We start from the raw sequence: 17,433 nt of genomic DNA on the forward strand, positions 1-17,433 counted from the left end.
ACTGCCTGTCTTTTCCTGTGTTCCAATATACCATCAACCTTTTCACTTTGAGCATTTGTTCATGCTGTTCTTTCTTCCAGGTGATCCTTCCTACTACACCTTGTGTCCAAATCTGCCTCATTTTCCAAGGTCCAGCTTAATTCTCACCATCGCCAGGAGACTGTCTCTGGTAACTCTACATTTCAGTGACCACTCCTGTGGCCAAGTCAGAGTCTAGGCCATTTGTCTGAGCTATTTACTCTGGTAGTCCTTAACCGCGTACCATTTTATAATCTTACTTGGTTATCTTGTTTCTCTGAATTGACTTTAAATTTTTGAGGGCAAAATCCCTTTAGGATTAGGTAATAGGTAACCAACAAATATTCATGTAGTTAATTTGTTTCAAAAATAAGAACTCTGTAAACTCTCTGTGAGAAGAGAAGGTATTGGGCTTTTTCTCTGACTCCCAACACTCCAGAAGTGGCACCTTCAGTACATGTTTGGATCAGGATACCCTCGTGTGAAAAGTTCAGACTGCATTCAGGCTTCCCAAAGAGGCTTCTGTTTTGCTCTTATCCTGGATGGGATCCATGAAGCTTCCTAGAAAGGTGCAGAAAAGCAGCATAAATCAAGAAGGTCCTTCAAACATATGGGAAGGATACTTACAGAATGATCTCCAGAAATCTGTTCAGATTACTAGTAAAATCATTACTGTAAAGCCACCCACTCCTTGGACAAGGTCCAGCTCCCTATGGCAGTTCATCATGGTCCATGCTGGTTCACTACTACCCAAGGTGGTAGACCCTGGAGAGTCTTAGAATCGTCTGCTTCCCTTCATTTACTTATTGAATATTTTCTGGCCTTGGCTTTGTGACTTACCAGAATGATTAAGTTATAGGCTCATCCCAGGTGCTGGTACCTGGCCATGGGCCTTTCCTTTGAGGAACAGGTCTCCTTAGTACAGGGGTTCCCAGGTCCTGTGGAGTGGGAGGCAGGGAGTGAACACCAGGAGTGGAAACCAAGGAGGCTTAAGCAGGCCAAGGGTTTGCTTTTTTGACACTTTGTCAGGAATTGGTCATTCACAGTATATACTGCTCTTTCATTAATGGAACTCACACATGTAGCAGCAGTTGTCTGGGGAAGGCTATTAATGTTCACTTTCCCTATGGCTTGCTCTAAAAATCATGTAAAGCATTTTCCTGTTTTCCTTTGGAAAATGTCTACACTACATCCTGACATTTAATCTGCAGCCCTAACAGGGGTGACTAATGAGAGCTGTTGGTTCTTGGCTATTTCAAAAGTAAGCCAACTTAATCTAGTAATATCTTTTTTAGGCTCTCAGGAAAAGGGGGAAAAAATGACAATTAAGTCACACAAGCAACTAGTGTGCTTTCCTTAGGCACACTTAGTAAAACAAATGTCTATTTGTTTTTAAAGTTTTGAAGGTCTGGTTTAAATAACATGGTTAACATGGCTTAACCCTTTGAAAGGCTGGGCAATAGAGGGCTTTTAAAGAAGTATATGGTTTAGGTGGGGTCTGCTGCTGGCGGCCAATATCTTGGCTTTCTAGCATGTACGCAGATCTCTGGTCTATAGGAGGTTGGGAGCAGTTACCCGGAGGGTGGGGTAGACAAAACAAAAAGCAGTGCTGGAATAGTGCTTGGAAAACATTTGTGGATTCAACGTGAGCCAAAACCATGGGAACTGGACTATATCCTCAGGGTTTAAAAGAGATCCAAACAGGCTTACCACGTAGTGGAAATATGAATAGCACCAGACTGCAAATGGGCAGTCAGGGCTCTGGTCTCACCTCCATGGAAACTAGCAATGCAATTAGCCGGGTTACGGGTCTGGGCCTCAGTTTCCTCACTTGTAATAGGAGTAGGTTTCTAAAGGCCTTGTAGCTTTGACATTCCATGGCACTAAATCATCCTAAAAGGGACTATCTTATGTCTGTTCTCTTTCATGTCTGGTTTCCTATGGGTCTGTAGACAGGAGGACTCTCCTGTGCTTGTGGCCCAAACCTCCAGGGCCATAGCCCGTGACTCCAGGAAGCAAAGAGCGGGGTAGAGATTGTAGATGCTCAAGACCACGTGAGGACTCCTAAAGATTCCCTAGAGGTGCAGTCCATTTAGGAGACATGGCCGGGATGCTGTTTACCTGGGATGTGGTCCTACAAGCTAGTGGGGAGGCCATAGTTTCATGGCCATGCTTAGGAAGGAACTTTGCATGAACATGCAGGCACATTCTCCTGGTAGTGGTTTTGGTAATGGCAGGGGGATGAGGAAGAGGAGGAGGAGGAGGAGGAGGAGGAGGAGGAGGAGGAGGAGGAGTTGTTGACAGTAAGTACGCGCTGTGGGCTAGGGCCTTCATGCTGACCACACAGCCTCTACTGTCTCACTCAATCCTCTCAGCCACGCAGTAGGGAAACATCACCCTAGGAAAGAAGCCAAGGCTCAGGGACGTTAGGTAGCTTGGGATCCAGAGGAGGAGAAGGAGTGGGAGGAGGAGGAAGAAATCACACTGGTGTGCTGAGCGACCTCAGCATCATGTCCTCTCCCCTTTTATTTACAACTAATTGGACAGTCATAACCAAATGAAAGTGCTTTGCACATGACATCAGGACACCCCGGGGGATTTCTACCAACCAGTGCATCCGAAAGTGGGTGGATAGGATCTTGGAGAGGGCTTCAGATCCAAGGGAGACAGTGAACCTGTCCCACCCATGTGCCAAACTCAGTTTGGCCTGATGGAAGGTTTCTTTCTTTTGCTTGCAAGGTGATACTGCCTCAGTGGTTGACATGCTGAATTTAATGAGCTGTACATTGTATTTCAGGACTCCACTGTTGTGCATTGCTGAAGGGATTTTCAAAGAGAATTTGGGTTGAACACGTACTCCTTATTAAGCAAGAAAACCGTGGCTTTGAGAGAGCAATCATGGTTAAAAAAAAAAACAAAAACAAAAACAAAAAACAACAACCAGAAGCTAGATATCAAAGGCATGCTGTCTGAGATCACAAACAGGGCTGTCCCACTCACTTCCTGTGGGGTGTTAATGAGTCTCCGTCTTTCCCCTTTCTCTCCAGAAGCCTAAAGCTTTCCCTTTATTTATTTTTTTAAACATGGTGCTATGTTTTGGTCTTTCCCAGTGGATTTGTCTCTGTCTTTAGACAGCTTCCAGTAATCCCCTCAAGGTCTCAAAGATGTGTGATTTACACTCTGTCCAAAGTCTTTGGAGCATGAACAGAAGTGGTTATTTGAATAAATTATGTATATTCTCTTGTGGACTATTGTAGATTAGGAGTACAAATGAGCCACAAGAGGCATGGAAAGGAGTGAGTGGAATAGATGGTCTTTCAGGGAGAAGGGAAAATTTTCAAATTTCCAGTTCATCCTTGAGGAGCAAGAATATTTTTGTTAATCAGTTGAACCCTATGAAATTGCCATTCTGTAACTAAATCAAATGTGGCAAAATGTCAACAATTCCTCCTGGTTCATTTTAACAGAGGAATTAACCGTTTTCCTTGAAGCATCAGGGATAAGAACATAAAGGTTTGTAGGACTCACACAGATTGATCCTCTGTCATTTTAGTTGTATTTGCCACCCTCCACCCCAAGCATTAGTTTTGTGAACCAAGAAAGCAATGAATGCAAAATAAAACCTTAGGTTATTTAGAAGGGACAGACCATAATGAATGATCCCACTTGATATTCCTAGATTGTGTAAAATGGGAGGTGTTTGAATTTAGAGTAAAATCCCTGGATTATTTTCATTGTTCTTGTGCAAACGTGACCAACTTGCATTTACTACAAGTAAGCAGCAAAATAAAAAATCAGAAACAACTAAATTTTTTAAAAGTCCAAGTCTAAATGCTAATGCAAAGAGAATTCTCGGCTGAAGACCAAATTATTGCTTATTATATAACTAATACCTGTATGCACTGGACTTGGTATACATATCTGGGCTTATTTTACTCTTGTACAAACTTTCCTGTGCCTTACCCCAAGTAATTTCTGAGGGGACAGTTAGTGGGAATGACAAAATGATACAGAATAGATCATTAGCAGTTAGTTACCAGAGATACACAAATTAATCACGGCTGTGTCAGGGCTCACAGTTAAGAGAATTGTGATAAGGCAACCAGAGGTGTCTGAGAACGTTCTTCCTAGGAGCATCTTGAGGTAGCCGTTTCTTTCCAGTACATTCTTCTGTGGAAAGCCCTGCATGGTCTTTAATCCCTTCTGTGTAGAGCCCCTGATGGTGTGGATTCTCAAACTTCCTTTAAGGGCAGGTTAAAGGTAAACTTAAGAGTGTTGTTGGTCACCGTTCAGAGTCAAACTTGGTTGCGGGTGATTTCACATTAGGAGTGCTCATGTGTTACCAGTAACAGTTGCCAGATGAAAGTGCATACCTGTGTTAAGACATAAAGCATGCCCTGAGGCAAATACTTTCCTTACTCCACGCAGCTCATTTCTGGTTGGCAGAGAGCAGCATTAGGATCAGTCATAACATTTCCTTGTTTTCTTATGCCTACGTGAGAAACTTGGGCGTACAAATTCCCCAACTTTGCAGTGAATGGACTTCTGAGACATTTCTGTGCTTATTTCAGCAGTGTATCAAAAACCACAGTGGCTTGATAGTAGCTTCGCATGGCTAGCCACTTACCCACTGAGGAAAGTCTGTAACACTGTAAGAGATGGGAAGTTTTGGGGTTTTTTTTTTAGATGAGGATGCTATTTGGCCTGGGGAATGCTCACTCTGTACTTTTGCTTAAAAACTTAAGTTCAGGAAAAACCTTAAAGAAGGCAGACTCAGAGAATGTTTGCACTTCCTCACAGGTGCTTTAATGCAGTGGCCCTCAGAGCCTATGTGGGGATGACATAAACAGATTCTCAGGTCTCTAGAAAGGTGTGTGTGTGTGTGTGTGTGTGTGTTGGGGGGGTGCTCCTAGCAGTCTTAGAATCTATGCAGAAGGAAAGGACCTACTGTCTTGAGTTTGGCCTTCTACATGAATATGACTTTACGTTGTAATTGTCACTTGAACACTCCTGCTTACTTTGTGTCACAGACTGGACAGCATTCTCTTGTCTTCCTACAGTTGTGCCCTGGCCGAGCCCTCCCCCACCCACACACAAGTAGGGATTGTAGCCCCATAAAACTCTCAGCCAGAAAACTACCCCAAAATAAGCTTTATTGCAAGACAAGTGTCATATTTGATACATAGACCTACAAAAACAAAACCAAAACCATAAGTTTTTCCTCACAAACACTTGATTACAAATTTACACTGTTTCTTTTTATTTATTTATTTATTTATTTTAGGTATTAAAAAACAAAACAGAACAAAACCCCAAACTGGATATAACTGGTTATGAATCTTTGGTCAGCACAGGTGTGAGAGGAACAACCCGGAGCCTGCATGTGCTTCTGGCCATTTCACATATGAGGTTTGGTCACCGGTCCAGGGACAGGTTCTTGGGTTGAGAAGTACACGGGGACATCCTTTTAATTAGCACGTCCCGGTACAGGATCTTTTCAAAATGACTAAAGCAAACTAAACATCAATTCATTGTACAAACATCTTTCATACACAATAGGCTATGATAAAACGAGGCATATGGTGTATAACTACAGTATTAATGAAAATTCTAAAAAAAAAAAAAAATGGATTCAAAACAAAACAACATATATTCCTTGGCTGTACTGCATGATTTGTTTGCACATATGGCAGTCCTGAAACAGCTTGAACATAATAAATGCACCGTTAATCTAAGACAGCACCGAACACTAGAGAACGCCAGGGGTCCCTCTGCGAAGGACCGGCAGTTCCAGAGCTGCCTGCGGCGCCACGCATGCGCGGCGCACCCTGGGTAAGAATGAGGTGGTGTGGGGAGCACGCGGGCTTCCTTGAGGTTCTAGGAGGAGGAGATACAGTACGGTCTGGCCCTGCAACGCTACTGGTCTCACAAGCAGTCAAGGTATTTTGCTACAGTGGTTGCGCCTCATCTTCTGTTGCCTGGTGTGTCTGCTGATGTGAAATATCGTCACGCTGAGCTGCTGTGGCTCTGATCGCCTTTATCCAGGATCTAATGGCATTTCCGTCTTTTCAGAGTATTGATTACACGGCCCATACAGCTCTGTGAGGCTTTCTTTAAAACAATCGGATGTGTACCAGTTGGACGACTGGCAGAAAAACCAAAGGAAACATCTCTTGAATCTACTGGATTTTTAAAAAGCACCTCTAAAAGACATAGCTCAAATTTATAAATCTAAAGAAAAACAAGTGAGTTTCCCTTTTTTGTTTACATAGTTTGTTCATTTCTCCATATATTACTGCATTAAAAATAAATAAACATCTATATTTTTTTTTAATTAGCAACTATAGCAAAATACCCAAAGTGTTACAGACTGCTAACAGGTTAAAAAAAAAAAAAAAAAAAAAAAAAAAAGCTCACATTTTTGTGCATTTAGTGCCATATGCTGATCTCTTGAACATTTAATTTTAGTTTTTTTTTTAATATATTTTAAAGTGAAGTTATATAAAAAATACAGTAACCACGGTTGCCTCTGTACTCAAATCTTTGGCCATACCAGAGTCTCAATTATCCCTCCCTGTGAGGGTCAACATTCTGCAGTCTGAGACAGGGAGGAAAGAAATAAAAGTTGTCTTTCCCGCCCCCCGCCCCCATCTTTAAAATTAGTCCTTGATTTCTCAGAGGCTTCTGCAGGCTGGCTGTGCAGGGATTTGAGCCTGGAACCAGGTCTTGTAAGGGGTTAATAGAGCTGAATCTGCAGCCTCATTCTGAGAGCCTCCCCGAGCTCCCCTACGAGGTAGTCATCCTCATTGTGGTCTTCCAGTTTCTTAAGCTCCTTCTTCTTGTAGAGAGGGATGCTGGTGATTTCCAGTGTGTATGTGCCAGGCACCAGCTTCTTCTTGGCCGTGTGCAAGTAGCTGAGCCCGTTTCTTTGGTGGATGCGGAAGATGCCCTCATCGTTCCCTTGGGAGATGACATAGCGGATGTGGTTGTTGAGGGGCTCGATAGCGGGCATGAGTTCTAGGATATGCTCCTTCGAGCCAAGGCCCGAGAGGTTGAACTTCATTTTCATGGGGCTGTCCATGTCGACGCTCTCCAGACTGATGTGTTCAACCTGGAGGAAGAGCAGGAAGGGATGTGGGAAGAGATTCGAAGGCAGAAGCAGAAGGACTGGGAAGGGACGTGTTGGCTGCAACCACCCTGTGTAGGCCCTGTGCCAGAAGCGCTCGTGAAGGAGGCTGCTGTGACTTCCTGTCAGCTGGGGGAAAGGTCAGTCCCACAGAGCTGTCAGCCCTGAGCTGAGCCCACAGAGAGCGTTCACATTTAAAAACATTTTTTGATGAGTTTATGGAATAACATGCTGATTAATAATAATTTAAGAAATGATTATATATTTTTTTTCTGGAGTCTAAATCAGGAGTGTAGCTATTAGCGAACAGCAGGGACTATCCTCAGAACAGTCTTCATTCTGAAGGCTAGGTGTGATTTGTGAGGCCCCCACACTGTGAGTGGAGTGCGTTTACTGGGTGTTTGGCGTTTTTAGTGCAGACCAAGGGACCTGCAGAGTTTTGGGCTTGGGTTTGAGTCTGCTTTGGTTAAAACAAAACAAAACAAAAAAACCAGTGGGGCCAGGCCCAGATAAATCAAGTCTCACTTGGACACAAGGATGGGAAGTTTTAGAATTCTATTTTAGTAATACTGGAAAAATCTAAAGCTCTGAGTTGATGCCTTTAAGTCAGAACTTGGCTCTGGTGCTGCAGAAGGGCCCATCAGTGATCAGACAGAATCCTGTGCCCATTACCACTGTGGCAAGTTTTAATAAGCAGAATTTCTGGATTTTTGGTTAGGCGCACCGATGAATATTTAAACATCAGTTAGGTACCTCCGTCAACTTAAAGTAAATGTAACACTGGCTTGTTTATTATTATAAAATAGAACCAAAGACATTTCGTCTAGAGAAGTCTAGTCTTACAGGTAAGGAAAGTTTCTGAAGTTCAAAAACAAACAGTTTCAGTTCAGAAAACTGAAACAAGTCCTCACACAGCCAGTTAGTTGTTTTCTTTGGTGGGGGAATTTTGCAGTAATGTTAACTGAAAAAGGTGGTGCTAGCCCTGATCTTTGGGCAAATCATCATCTGTGGATACCAGGTAATAATACCTGGTGACATTTACTAACATGTCAGGCACTGTTCTGGGCACTTCACAGTGTCAACACCATCTTCTTGTCAGCCTTCAAGGTTAAGTATTTTAATCCACATTTTACAGGTGAAGAAATTGAAGGAGAGAGAGGTTAAGTGAACATGCCCCATGAAACACGGGTAGTAAGTGGGGAGGGTCCGGGAACATTTCAAACCACATAGGCATGGCCTTACCTTTTAACTACTCAGGTAAATGTCATTGATAGCAAAGACCCATGGGCAGGCAATCAGATTTGTTCCTTACAAAATACACTTTACTTGGAGATAAAAATTTTGTTTTCTTATATGGGAGGAATCCTTATTCTTACAAATGTCATAGAATATGAGACCTTGTTGGCTTATCTACTGAGAATTAAAAGCAACCTGGTGTGCTACATTTGTATAAAACACAAATGGACACATTCAAAATAATTTATTTCAATCATTTTATAATAGCTATTTCCGAGACGGACACGTTTTTCCCTCTGGCACAAATCAAAAACAAAAACATAGGATCTGAAACTATGACTGATAAAGTCCCCCCCCCCCACACCCAGTCCTTGTGTTTTCAGTTAATACTGCCCCTAATTTTGCCGTGCCTCTGCCATATTGTGTCTGTTAATTTAGTTATGACCTTTCAACAAACTGTCCACAGAGGCTGGAACCTATGTTAAAGTTTACTGCAGAGTATGCCTGACGGTGTGAGGATAAAATCTTGTGACAGAACCAAGCCAGGGTTACTCACGCTAGTGGGCTCTGGGTCGTGAACGCTTCTCTTCTGTCTGCCGTCTTTCTTAGAGTAGCCATTGATTTTGCACTCGTAGCATGCTTCTGGGGACAGAGCGTTTTCCTCGTCCACCTCCGCATCCAGGGACAGGTACTGCCCTTTGTTAAATCCCATTCCTGAGACGCAGTGGCTATTTGCAATGAGAAGCAAGGCATTGTGAGACTTCACAGGGTGTGACCACAGGGTTCCAGTGCGAGACCAAAGACTTTTTAGAAACAGGAAACCAACAGAGTAAACTCTAAGCTCAGAAACACCAACACCTAATAGTCTTGGTAACTTTCCCTTCAACACTTAATACACGAGGTTCTCCCTCATTTTGAGCAACATTCTTCTCAGAATGAGCCCCAGGCTTCTCCAATTTTCATTCCTATTTAGACTGAAGCACTCAGGTATAGTTATATCAAGAAGGTTAAAAAACCAAACAAAAGCAAAGTATGAATTTCAAAAGACAATGCTTAAGAGAATTTCTGTTGCTTTACAGGCCTGAAGCCTGTGCTTGATGCTCTCAGGGTGGCTCTCTGCTTTAACAGCTGGGATTTCTGAGCTCCTCTTAGGGTTAGTGAGAGTCACCGAGTTGGCTGTAAATGACCTGTTGTCTGGACCACGACCTTGGTGTTCAGGCATTATCAGGTAGCAGGGGTGGACAGATGAGTCCGCACCCCTCAGTGCCTGACTCACTCCCTGTTCCTTCTGGGGAAGGTGACCTTGACTGACTTGTAAATTCCCATCTTCTGTGCTGTGTGAGGCCCAGCTGCCTTGAAGGAAGGATGTGGGTGGCTAGCGCCTCCAATGTGCTTGAGACGGCTCACGTGGGAAGGTGCCATTAGCTGGCGGGAGCCCAGCCTCGTGGTGGTGCCACGCTGACCAGGCACATCCGCTCTGTGCACTATACAGCCAGATGAGCAAAGAGAGGGAAAGACTCCTTCCTTACGGACCACTGGGTTAGCACTTGCCAAAATGCATAGAAAAATCTCGGGTGAAGCCATCCCACTTACACCTCATAATCTAGGTGTCAGTGACAACACGGGAGCAGGGTTTTTAAAATGTCTCTGGCCTTGAGGGATCCGAGTGAATCAATTCAGGCCATTCTGAGGGGCTGGAGAGTGACACCTGTATAAAAGTGGGTCTCAAATGCACCACAGAGGAGGCGATTCTACTGCACCTCACCCATGTGCCTTCATGGCGGTCCTTCTTCCCACATCCCAAGTCCTCTGACCAGTGCTTTTGCCTCCCGGGCAACATTAGCTTTCCCTTAAGTGCCGGGACCGTGCTTGCTTCCCAGCGCGGAGAGGTGGGTGGCCTTACCCCTGTCCCACTCGGTAGTAGCCGGGCGGGCAGCCACAGAGGTAGCCCCCTTCTGTGTTGGAGCAGCCATAGTTGCAGGGGTTCTTGGAGGACGAGCACTCGTTGACATCATGGCAGGCGCTGGAGAACTGGTCGAAGGAGAAGCCCGAGGGGCAGACGCACTTGTAACCCCCCAGGGTGTTGTAGCAGGAAGCGGAGCCACATGCATTGGGATTGGAGCATTCGTTCTCGTCTAGGAACACAGAGTAAGAAACTCTTACCCAAGGGAGGGGGCGGGAGGTGAAGGAGAGCCTGGCTGTCAGAGGAATGACAGTTTCGCGTGGACATACCTCTAGAAGCATATTTAAAAAATGTTCACTCTGATGGTTGATTGGCAAAGCTTATAAAATTAAAAAAAACAAACAAAAAAAATCCAAAAAAACCCCAGACAAAATTCCCCTCACTTAGGGCTTTAAAAAAAACCTGGCCCTCCCCTTTAATTTTCTGTCTGTGCTATATTTTTGAATAGGATGGCAGCCTTTGGGTACAGATGTAGGCAGTCTGCCTACTGAACAACTTCTATTCTTGGAACCTAAGGTTACTTCAAAAGCCTGTCTCTCAGATCCAAGGAGATACAAAGTACATCACTACATTTCAGGGGCCACAGGGAGGGAGAAATGGAGAATGACTCCTTACGGGTATGGAGTTTCTCTCTAGGATGATGAAAATGTGTGGGAGGTGATGATTGCACACTTCTGTAAGAATATACTGAACTGCACACATTGTGTTTTTAATTTTTTTAACGTTTTTGTTTCTGAGAGAGACAGACAGAACGTGAGCAGGGGAGGGGCAGAGAGGGAGGGAGACACAGAATCGGAAGCAGGCTCCAGGCTCTGAGCTGTCAGTACAGAGCCCAGCAGCTTGGAGCTCGAACCACGAACTGGGTGATCATGACCTGAGCTGAAGTTCGGTGCTTAAGCGACTGAGCCACCCAGGAGCCCCTGAACTGTACACATTTTGAAAAGATGACTTTTATGATATGTGAATTATATCTCAATTTAAAAAAACCTGTTTCTATACACATTTCCATTCCCCTAGCAATTCCCAAATTCATTCTATGTGGGTAGAAAACATATGTAAAAATTCAAATACTATGAATTACAAAGTAATTAAAAGAAACATTATTTAATTCAATTTATTGAACTGGAAATCTAGTATGCTTGTACCTACTTGAGAACCCATTAGGTGCAGCCTGTATCTTCTGGGAGAGGTTTGCATTCAGCAAATGCTAACCTAGGTTTTACCAGTTTAATAACTAACCTTACACTGTACATTCCTGCCTGGCGGATAATGACAGGTTCTACTTTCAGTCGCTCTTATTTTTACAAAAATCAAAGCCTGATTGTGCTTTTAACTGCGGAGATTACACTTTTGCTCTTCACTGCCTGGTTGATACATAGCATGTGGTTTGACTACTCTGGGCTTTATCATAATCCACATTTCACCCTGGGCTCAAGTCACATCTGCTCCGTGGAATTCTTATGACCCCAGTGGAGCACAATGTGGCTGTTTCCCTGATACGTGACAAGTTTACGTTTCAGCCCACGTGGGGAGACGGTCCATTTGCAAGGAGATGTGCGTCTGGAACACAACAGCTACAGGGAGGTTTACGGGGGTGCAGGGGCAATCTCCGAGCTGAGGCCTCTCAGCACATTTAACTCCATGCAGTAAAGCCCACAAGTTACCAAAAGGATAGATGTGAATGAATTAGGCAATTTTTGTGTGAGGATTATAGCTTCAGAATTAGACCAGCAAACAGAGAGTGCCGGATATACAACTTGATAGGATTACTTACTATGTATGAGTTCTTAGTCTTCATTTCATGGGGAGAAAAGTATTTAAGTGAATTCTTAATAACTAGGTTACCTCGGACATAGGCATAACTGCTGTTTTATTTCTATGTTCAAAAGACTTGCAATTCTGCCATGAAGGCTGACCTGCTTCAGTCATTAAACCTGACATTTATATGCAGTGTTTCTCTCCTAACAGAAAATACAAATTAGGTTATAATTTAACAAAATGATCCTGCTATAAATATAGGATTAGACATTCTGTTAGGTAGGAAAATTACCAGGGAAAGGCAGTTAACTGAGTAAATTGCATTTACGTACTGTTGACGAGAATATTTAAATATGTGTCATGTTTTTGTAAGCTCCATAATGTACTCATGTGTTACAAATGTACATTGTGGTATATTTTTGTGGACTCAGGTAATCTCACTTGTAAAATATTTTCATGTTTAATACATACTTTGTCTCATGCTTCACTGATTAATAATTTTTTCCATGGGCAAGTGTTAATATTCATTTATTTTCAATTTTGAATAATTAATAATGGTTGCAACGATTTGGGAATATTACCTACCTACATCTGTACAGTATATGTGCCAGAATGTTATAAATGTTCTCTGGCAAGTGGCTGGAGACTTCTTAAAGTGTTCATGAGAATCAAAACCTTTCTTTAGTATTGGGGCACCTGGGTGGCTCAGTCGGTTAAGCATCCAACTTCGGCTCAGGTCGTGATCTCATGGTTTGTGGGTTTGAGCCCCGGGTCGGGCTCTGTGCTGTCAGCTCAGAGCCTGGAACCTGCTTCAGATTCTGTGCCTGCCTCTCTCTCTGTCCTTCCCCCATTCATGCTCTGTCTCTCTCTGTCTCTCAAAAAATGAATAAACATTAAAAAAATTAAAAAAAAAAAACCTTTTTCAGTAGTAACACAAACTGTCATTTTCCTTAAGTTGGCAACAGTATTACAACATTGTAGGCTTACAATTTAATATCATTAAAATTATCTGATACACTGACTATAACAGTTTGGTCCCTTAATTCTGTATCCTTCCCCCTTCAATCCTATGAATGACTAATAATATTTACACACACAGGTAACAGATAAAAATAATTCGCGGCCTTTCAACTGGCATTTTGTCATAATTCTTGTTCTTTTGACAAGTTGTTGCTTTTATTAGTTCCTGATGGTTTAATTCCATCCCTGCCATATATTTGAGTTAAAATTCCAACTGGAATTATGTGTGTTCAAAGCAAGGAAGTCAGCAATTAAAGTAGAGACCAGCTGGATTCCTCAACCTTGAACAGAATAATCTAGAAACTTCCAAATAAATCCCTGCTGTTACACTGTGTGAGCTTCTCTGGGGTGACTGCCTTGCTGAAGTGCCCACTTGGAGGATCCCACAAAGGGGAATTAGGATGTACCATACATGGGGCACCTGGGGGGGCTCAGTTGGTTAAGCATCTGACTCTTGATTTCAGTTCAGGTTGTGATCTCATGGTCTTGAGATTGAGTCCCCTCGTTGGGCTCCATGTGGAGCCTGCCTGGGATTCTCTCTGCCCCTCCCCAACTCGTCTCTTTCTCTCTCTCAAAATAAATACATTTTTAAAAAGGATATATACTGTATTAGCCTTGATCTTAAAGTTAGACCAATGTAGTGAAACACTATATAGATATTTTTGCACTAGATATTTATAGGCAGAAGCTTCAGCAAACTTAAAAACTTGGAAGTTGAGATGATATTCCATACATGTTCCTGTTTATACTTATGGTCACTATAAAAATGAGAATTCTTTTTAATAAGCTGACACATAGGAAATATTAGAAGATCGTCCTTTGGCTGTAATATCCACAGAATTAACTGAGAAATCCATGTTATTTACTAAGTGGAGGGTCTCCTATTTTATAAACAAAGCAGTATCATTGTTTTATACTGTTTTAACAGCTATCTAAAAAAGTACTGTTCTCAATATTCTTAAGTGTATTTATTACGCCTATACTTTGCCCCTGTTTAAAAATCAATAAATCAGGGCAAAAGGACATTGGCAACATTTTTTGTGTGTGTACAGAAAAAGAAGTAAATTTACTAAATCATTTTGACTGCCTAACTTACACCATTTTGATAATGTTTGAAAACTTTGCCCTTGACTTCTTAATCATTAATGGCTTCTGCATTTCCTTTCATGAGTGTCTATTTGTGGGGGTGACAAAAGCATCTGTCTCTGGCCTGGCACAAGACTGCAACCCTCTTTGTGACTTTCACAAGACTTGGCTTCCCTTCTTTGAAATCTATCTTGACTTTCTCTTCTCAAATCACTACACCGTCATTAGAAATTTCTTTTGAGAAGACCACAAAGGATAAAATCAGATTAATTTATTTAGTGGATGCTCACAGTGAAATATTTGGAAAACACGTGGAGTAATTTAAATCACTACAGAGGAACAGGAAAGCGCCCTGCTGTTTCTCTGCAGGACCACTGTTCCCCTCTCTGCTCAGCTATGCTGGCATCTGATGTCACAGCCTGTTGGATGGCATGTCTATGAAGTGCATTCAGATGGAGTGAAGAAATGAGGCCTGTGCTAAGTCAATCAGCTGGCTATTCAAGTACAGAGTAATGTTCTCTTTGATCAGTCTGTCCTTAAAAGGAGAACTTCTATTGACTATTAGCAATGCAAGGAACAGAGCTAAAGGTCTACACATTTTATTTTATAAATGCTTTTCTCTGGAGTTTTCAACAGAATTAGCTCTAACTAGATACTTGTTCTACCTTCAAATACTTTAACCTTCTTCATTAGATCTATGTAACTGAAGAGCACAGATGGATGGCTCTTATTAAGCTGATGTGAATTCATTTAGATTTATATGAGGGAGATGGATGGGTAATTCTTCAACCCCAAATCTAAAGATAAGACATCAATGATGAAAAGCCCCAGACCTTGGCAAATGAAGACGATGATTGTTGACACCACTTTTACAAAGTTAAAAAAAAAGTACATGTAGTAGAAATTTCTAATTATAAAAGCTCTAGTTGAGTTACCTTTTAGGCCCTTAAAACAACATTTTTCTTCCAGGTATTTTCAAACATACACAAACATAGAGACTAGTGTAACAGATGCCCGTGAAGGACTGGTTTTAAAGTTCTAGGATTCTAGGGGCGCCTGGGTGGCTCAGTAAGTGACACATCCCGACTCTTGATTTTGGCTCAGGTCATGATCTCATGGTCCTTCGGCAGAGCCCCATCTCTGGCTCTGCACTGGCAGTGTGGAGCCTGCTTGGGATTCTCTCTCTCCCTCTGCGCAACTTCTGCTAGCTCCCTCTCTCTCGCTCTCTCAAAAATAAACAAAGTTCTAGGATTCTGAGGCTACACTGAAGCATCAGCCTCTGTTAGTTGTTCATTTTATGCACAGATACTTTAAGGTAAGAAAGGCAGATGGCACATAACAAGCAGGAGCTCACCGACACACTGATTCCACTGGTAATGCTGAATATACCCTTGGGGGCAACCACATCTGTAGCCTCCCAGGATGTTCTGGCAGCCATGCTGGCACCTGTGGTTTCCATCGCATTCATCCACATCTGCAAAAACAAGCCCAGCATGAGATTCACGCAGACTTGCCTCTACCGTTCGGACGTGCACTCCCAACACAACCTGGGCTAACTATCATCAGGGAAACTAACAAGACACACAAAGAGGCTGTGAGCTTTTCCAAGTCACATGGTTATTAGGGGTCATCACAGATGGTTCTGAGAGCCCACCTTCTTCTTATGCTGTCCACCAGACCATCTCCTGTCAGTGCTTTCAATAACGTCTTCATTTCAGCAAATCAACAATAGCAACCACAAATGTTGTGTATATTTTGGATGGATTAACTGCATATGGTGTGATTTATTTGGTAGGTAATTGAAGCATATTTGCATTACATATTCCAGTAGATTCAATAGTGATTCGGACATTTTATTCCTCAATTTCAGGAAGATACAGCACCACAGAGATACCATTCAACATTAAATTTAAAATTTAAGTATTTGAATGTTATTTTTAGATGTGATGGGGTATTCTTACACATCTGGAGTAATTTCTTTGTTCGTACATACATATTCTTTGGGAATGATACCTGAGGCTTTGAAATGTACCCATAAAGAGTAAAATAAAATTGACACGTCTGATGTGTGTACAACAAATTTATATGGATAATTAATAAATGGTATCTTATGTGGATGGTCACAAGCTGAACTCACAAGTGGCAAACAGCTGTACATTCAGAATACTTTAAAATTTTCAATGATTTCAAATATAAAATGTTAAAATGGAAATTTTTAAAGCCAAATTTTTCTTGGCTGCAAATTAGATATATAAATGTCCTACACTTCTTATAAAGAGTACATTAAAAACTATGAATATATTTCTTAAATCAAAGGGTGACTAAAATCAATAAAGACATAAACTGCAATAGTTTATAAAAAAATGTAAGAAGATGTATATAGTCCTATAATTTTTTTGGCATGGGTATTTTGCAAAAGATACCAATTCTAATAAATTAACACTTGCGATGGAAATATTAGAGAACAGTTTAATATTTTGTCAGGTATAGGCAGATTCTTAATTTATTCCCAGTTAAACATTTCCTTGCACTTCACAAGAAATACCTATTGTGGGGGGTAGATTTATAGAAAATGCCCATTGTCGGGAAGAAAGTGAATCAGGAGTTTCAGAACAAATGAAATGGAAATAGCTCTCACTTTCCCCAGTGCTTTTCGTCTATTTCTGCAATTCTCTTTGATAACTGGTTCTTTCAAGACTTAACTTTCACACATGTCGTTATCATGGAACAAAGCCCCATGTTTTTTTCTGATTTATTTGTATACTACTGTAAACCATATTAGCTACAGAATTCTCTTGCAGTTTTTTTTTTTTTTAGATCAGTAATTATGTAAAGACAACACTTACTTTAAAAGCCAGTTCATACTCTCAGAATTTTGGTTCTACCACCTTAAAGTTTTCCTCTGCCCCCAGAATGATACATGAAAATCTAAGAACAAAAATCATTTCCTGAGTTCTATCTTGTTAAGTACTTTCTTTCTTTTGAGATAATCTCATTTCTCATTTAGTGACTTGGGAGTTAAAAATAGTTTGCTGTGTTAGATCAAGGATTTTTGAGCAAATAAACTGACCTTCACAGTTCAGTCCAGTGGCATCAAGAGAGAACCCTCTTTGGCATTCGCAGCTGAAACTTCCAGGTGTGTTTTGACAGATTCCTTTTGCTCCACAGAGTGAAGGCTGAGACCCACATTCATTGTTGTCTAGCAAAGCAGGAAGGAGGAATGTCA

General features: G+C 41.8%; 1 protein-coding gene across 1 annotated transcript in view; it reads right to left on the minus strand.

Moving 5' to 3' along the window:
- Positions 1–5,154: 5,154 nt before the first annotated feature.
- Positions 5,155–17,433, minus strand: part of FBN2 (fibrillin 2) — a 262,490-nt gene continuing 250,211 nt past the window's right edge. Inside the window, exons 61-65 of the mRNA XM_040444382.1 lie at positions 17,278–17,406; positions 15,562–15,681; positions 10,284–10,515; positions 8,937–9,108; positions 5,155–7,129 (exon numbers count right to left, since the gene is read on the minus strand). Coding sequence (XP_040300316.1) covers positions 6,755–7,129; positions 8,937–9,108; positions 10,284–10,515; positions 15,562–15,681; positions 17,278–17,406 — 1,028 coding nt within the window. The 3' untranslated portion in view covers positions 5,155–6,754. The remainder of the gene's footprint in view (positions 7,130–8,936; positions 9,109–10,283; positions 10,516–15,561; positions 15,682–17,277; positions 17,407–17,433) is intronic.

This window comes from Herpailurus yagouaroundi, unplaced genomic scaffold (genome assembly GCF_014898765.1).
Source record: "Herpailurus yagouaroundi ecotype Mexico unplaced genomic scaffold, PumYag 192, whole genome shotgun sequence".
Classification (NCBI taxonomy): domain Eukaryota; kingdom Metazoa; phylum Chordata; class Mammalia; order Carnivora; family Felidae; genus Herpailurus; species Herpailurus yagouaroundi.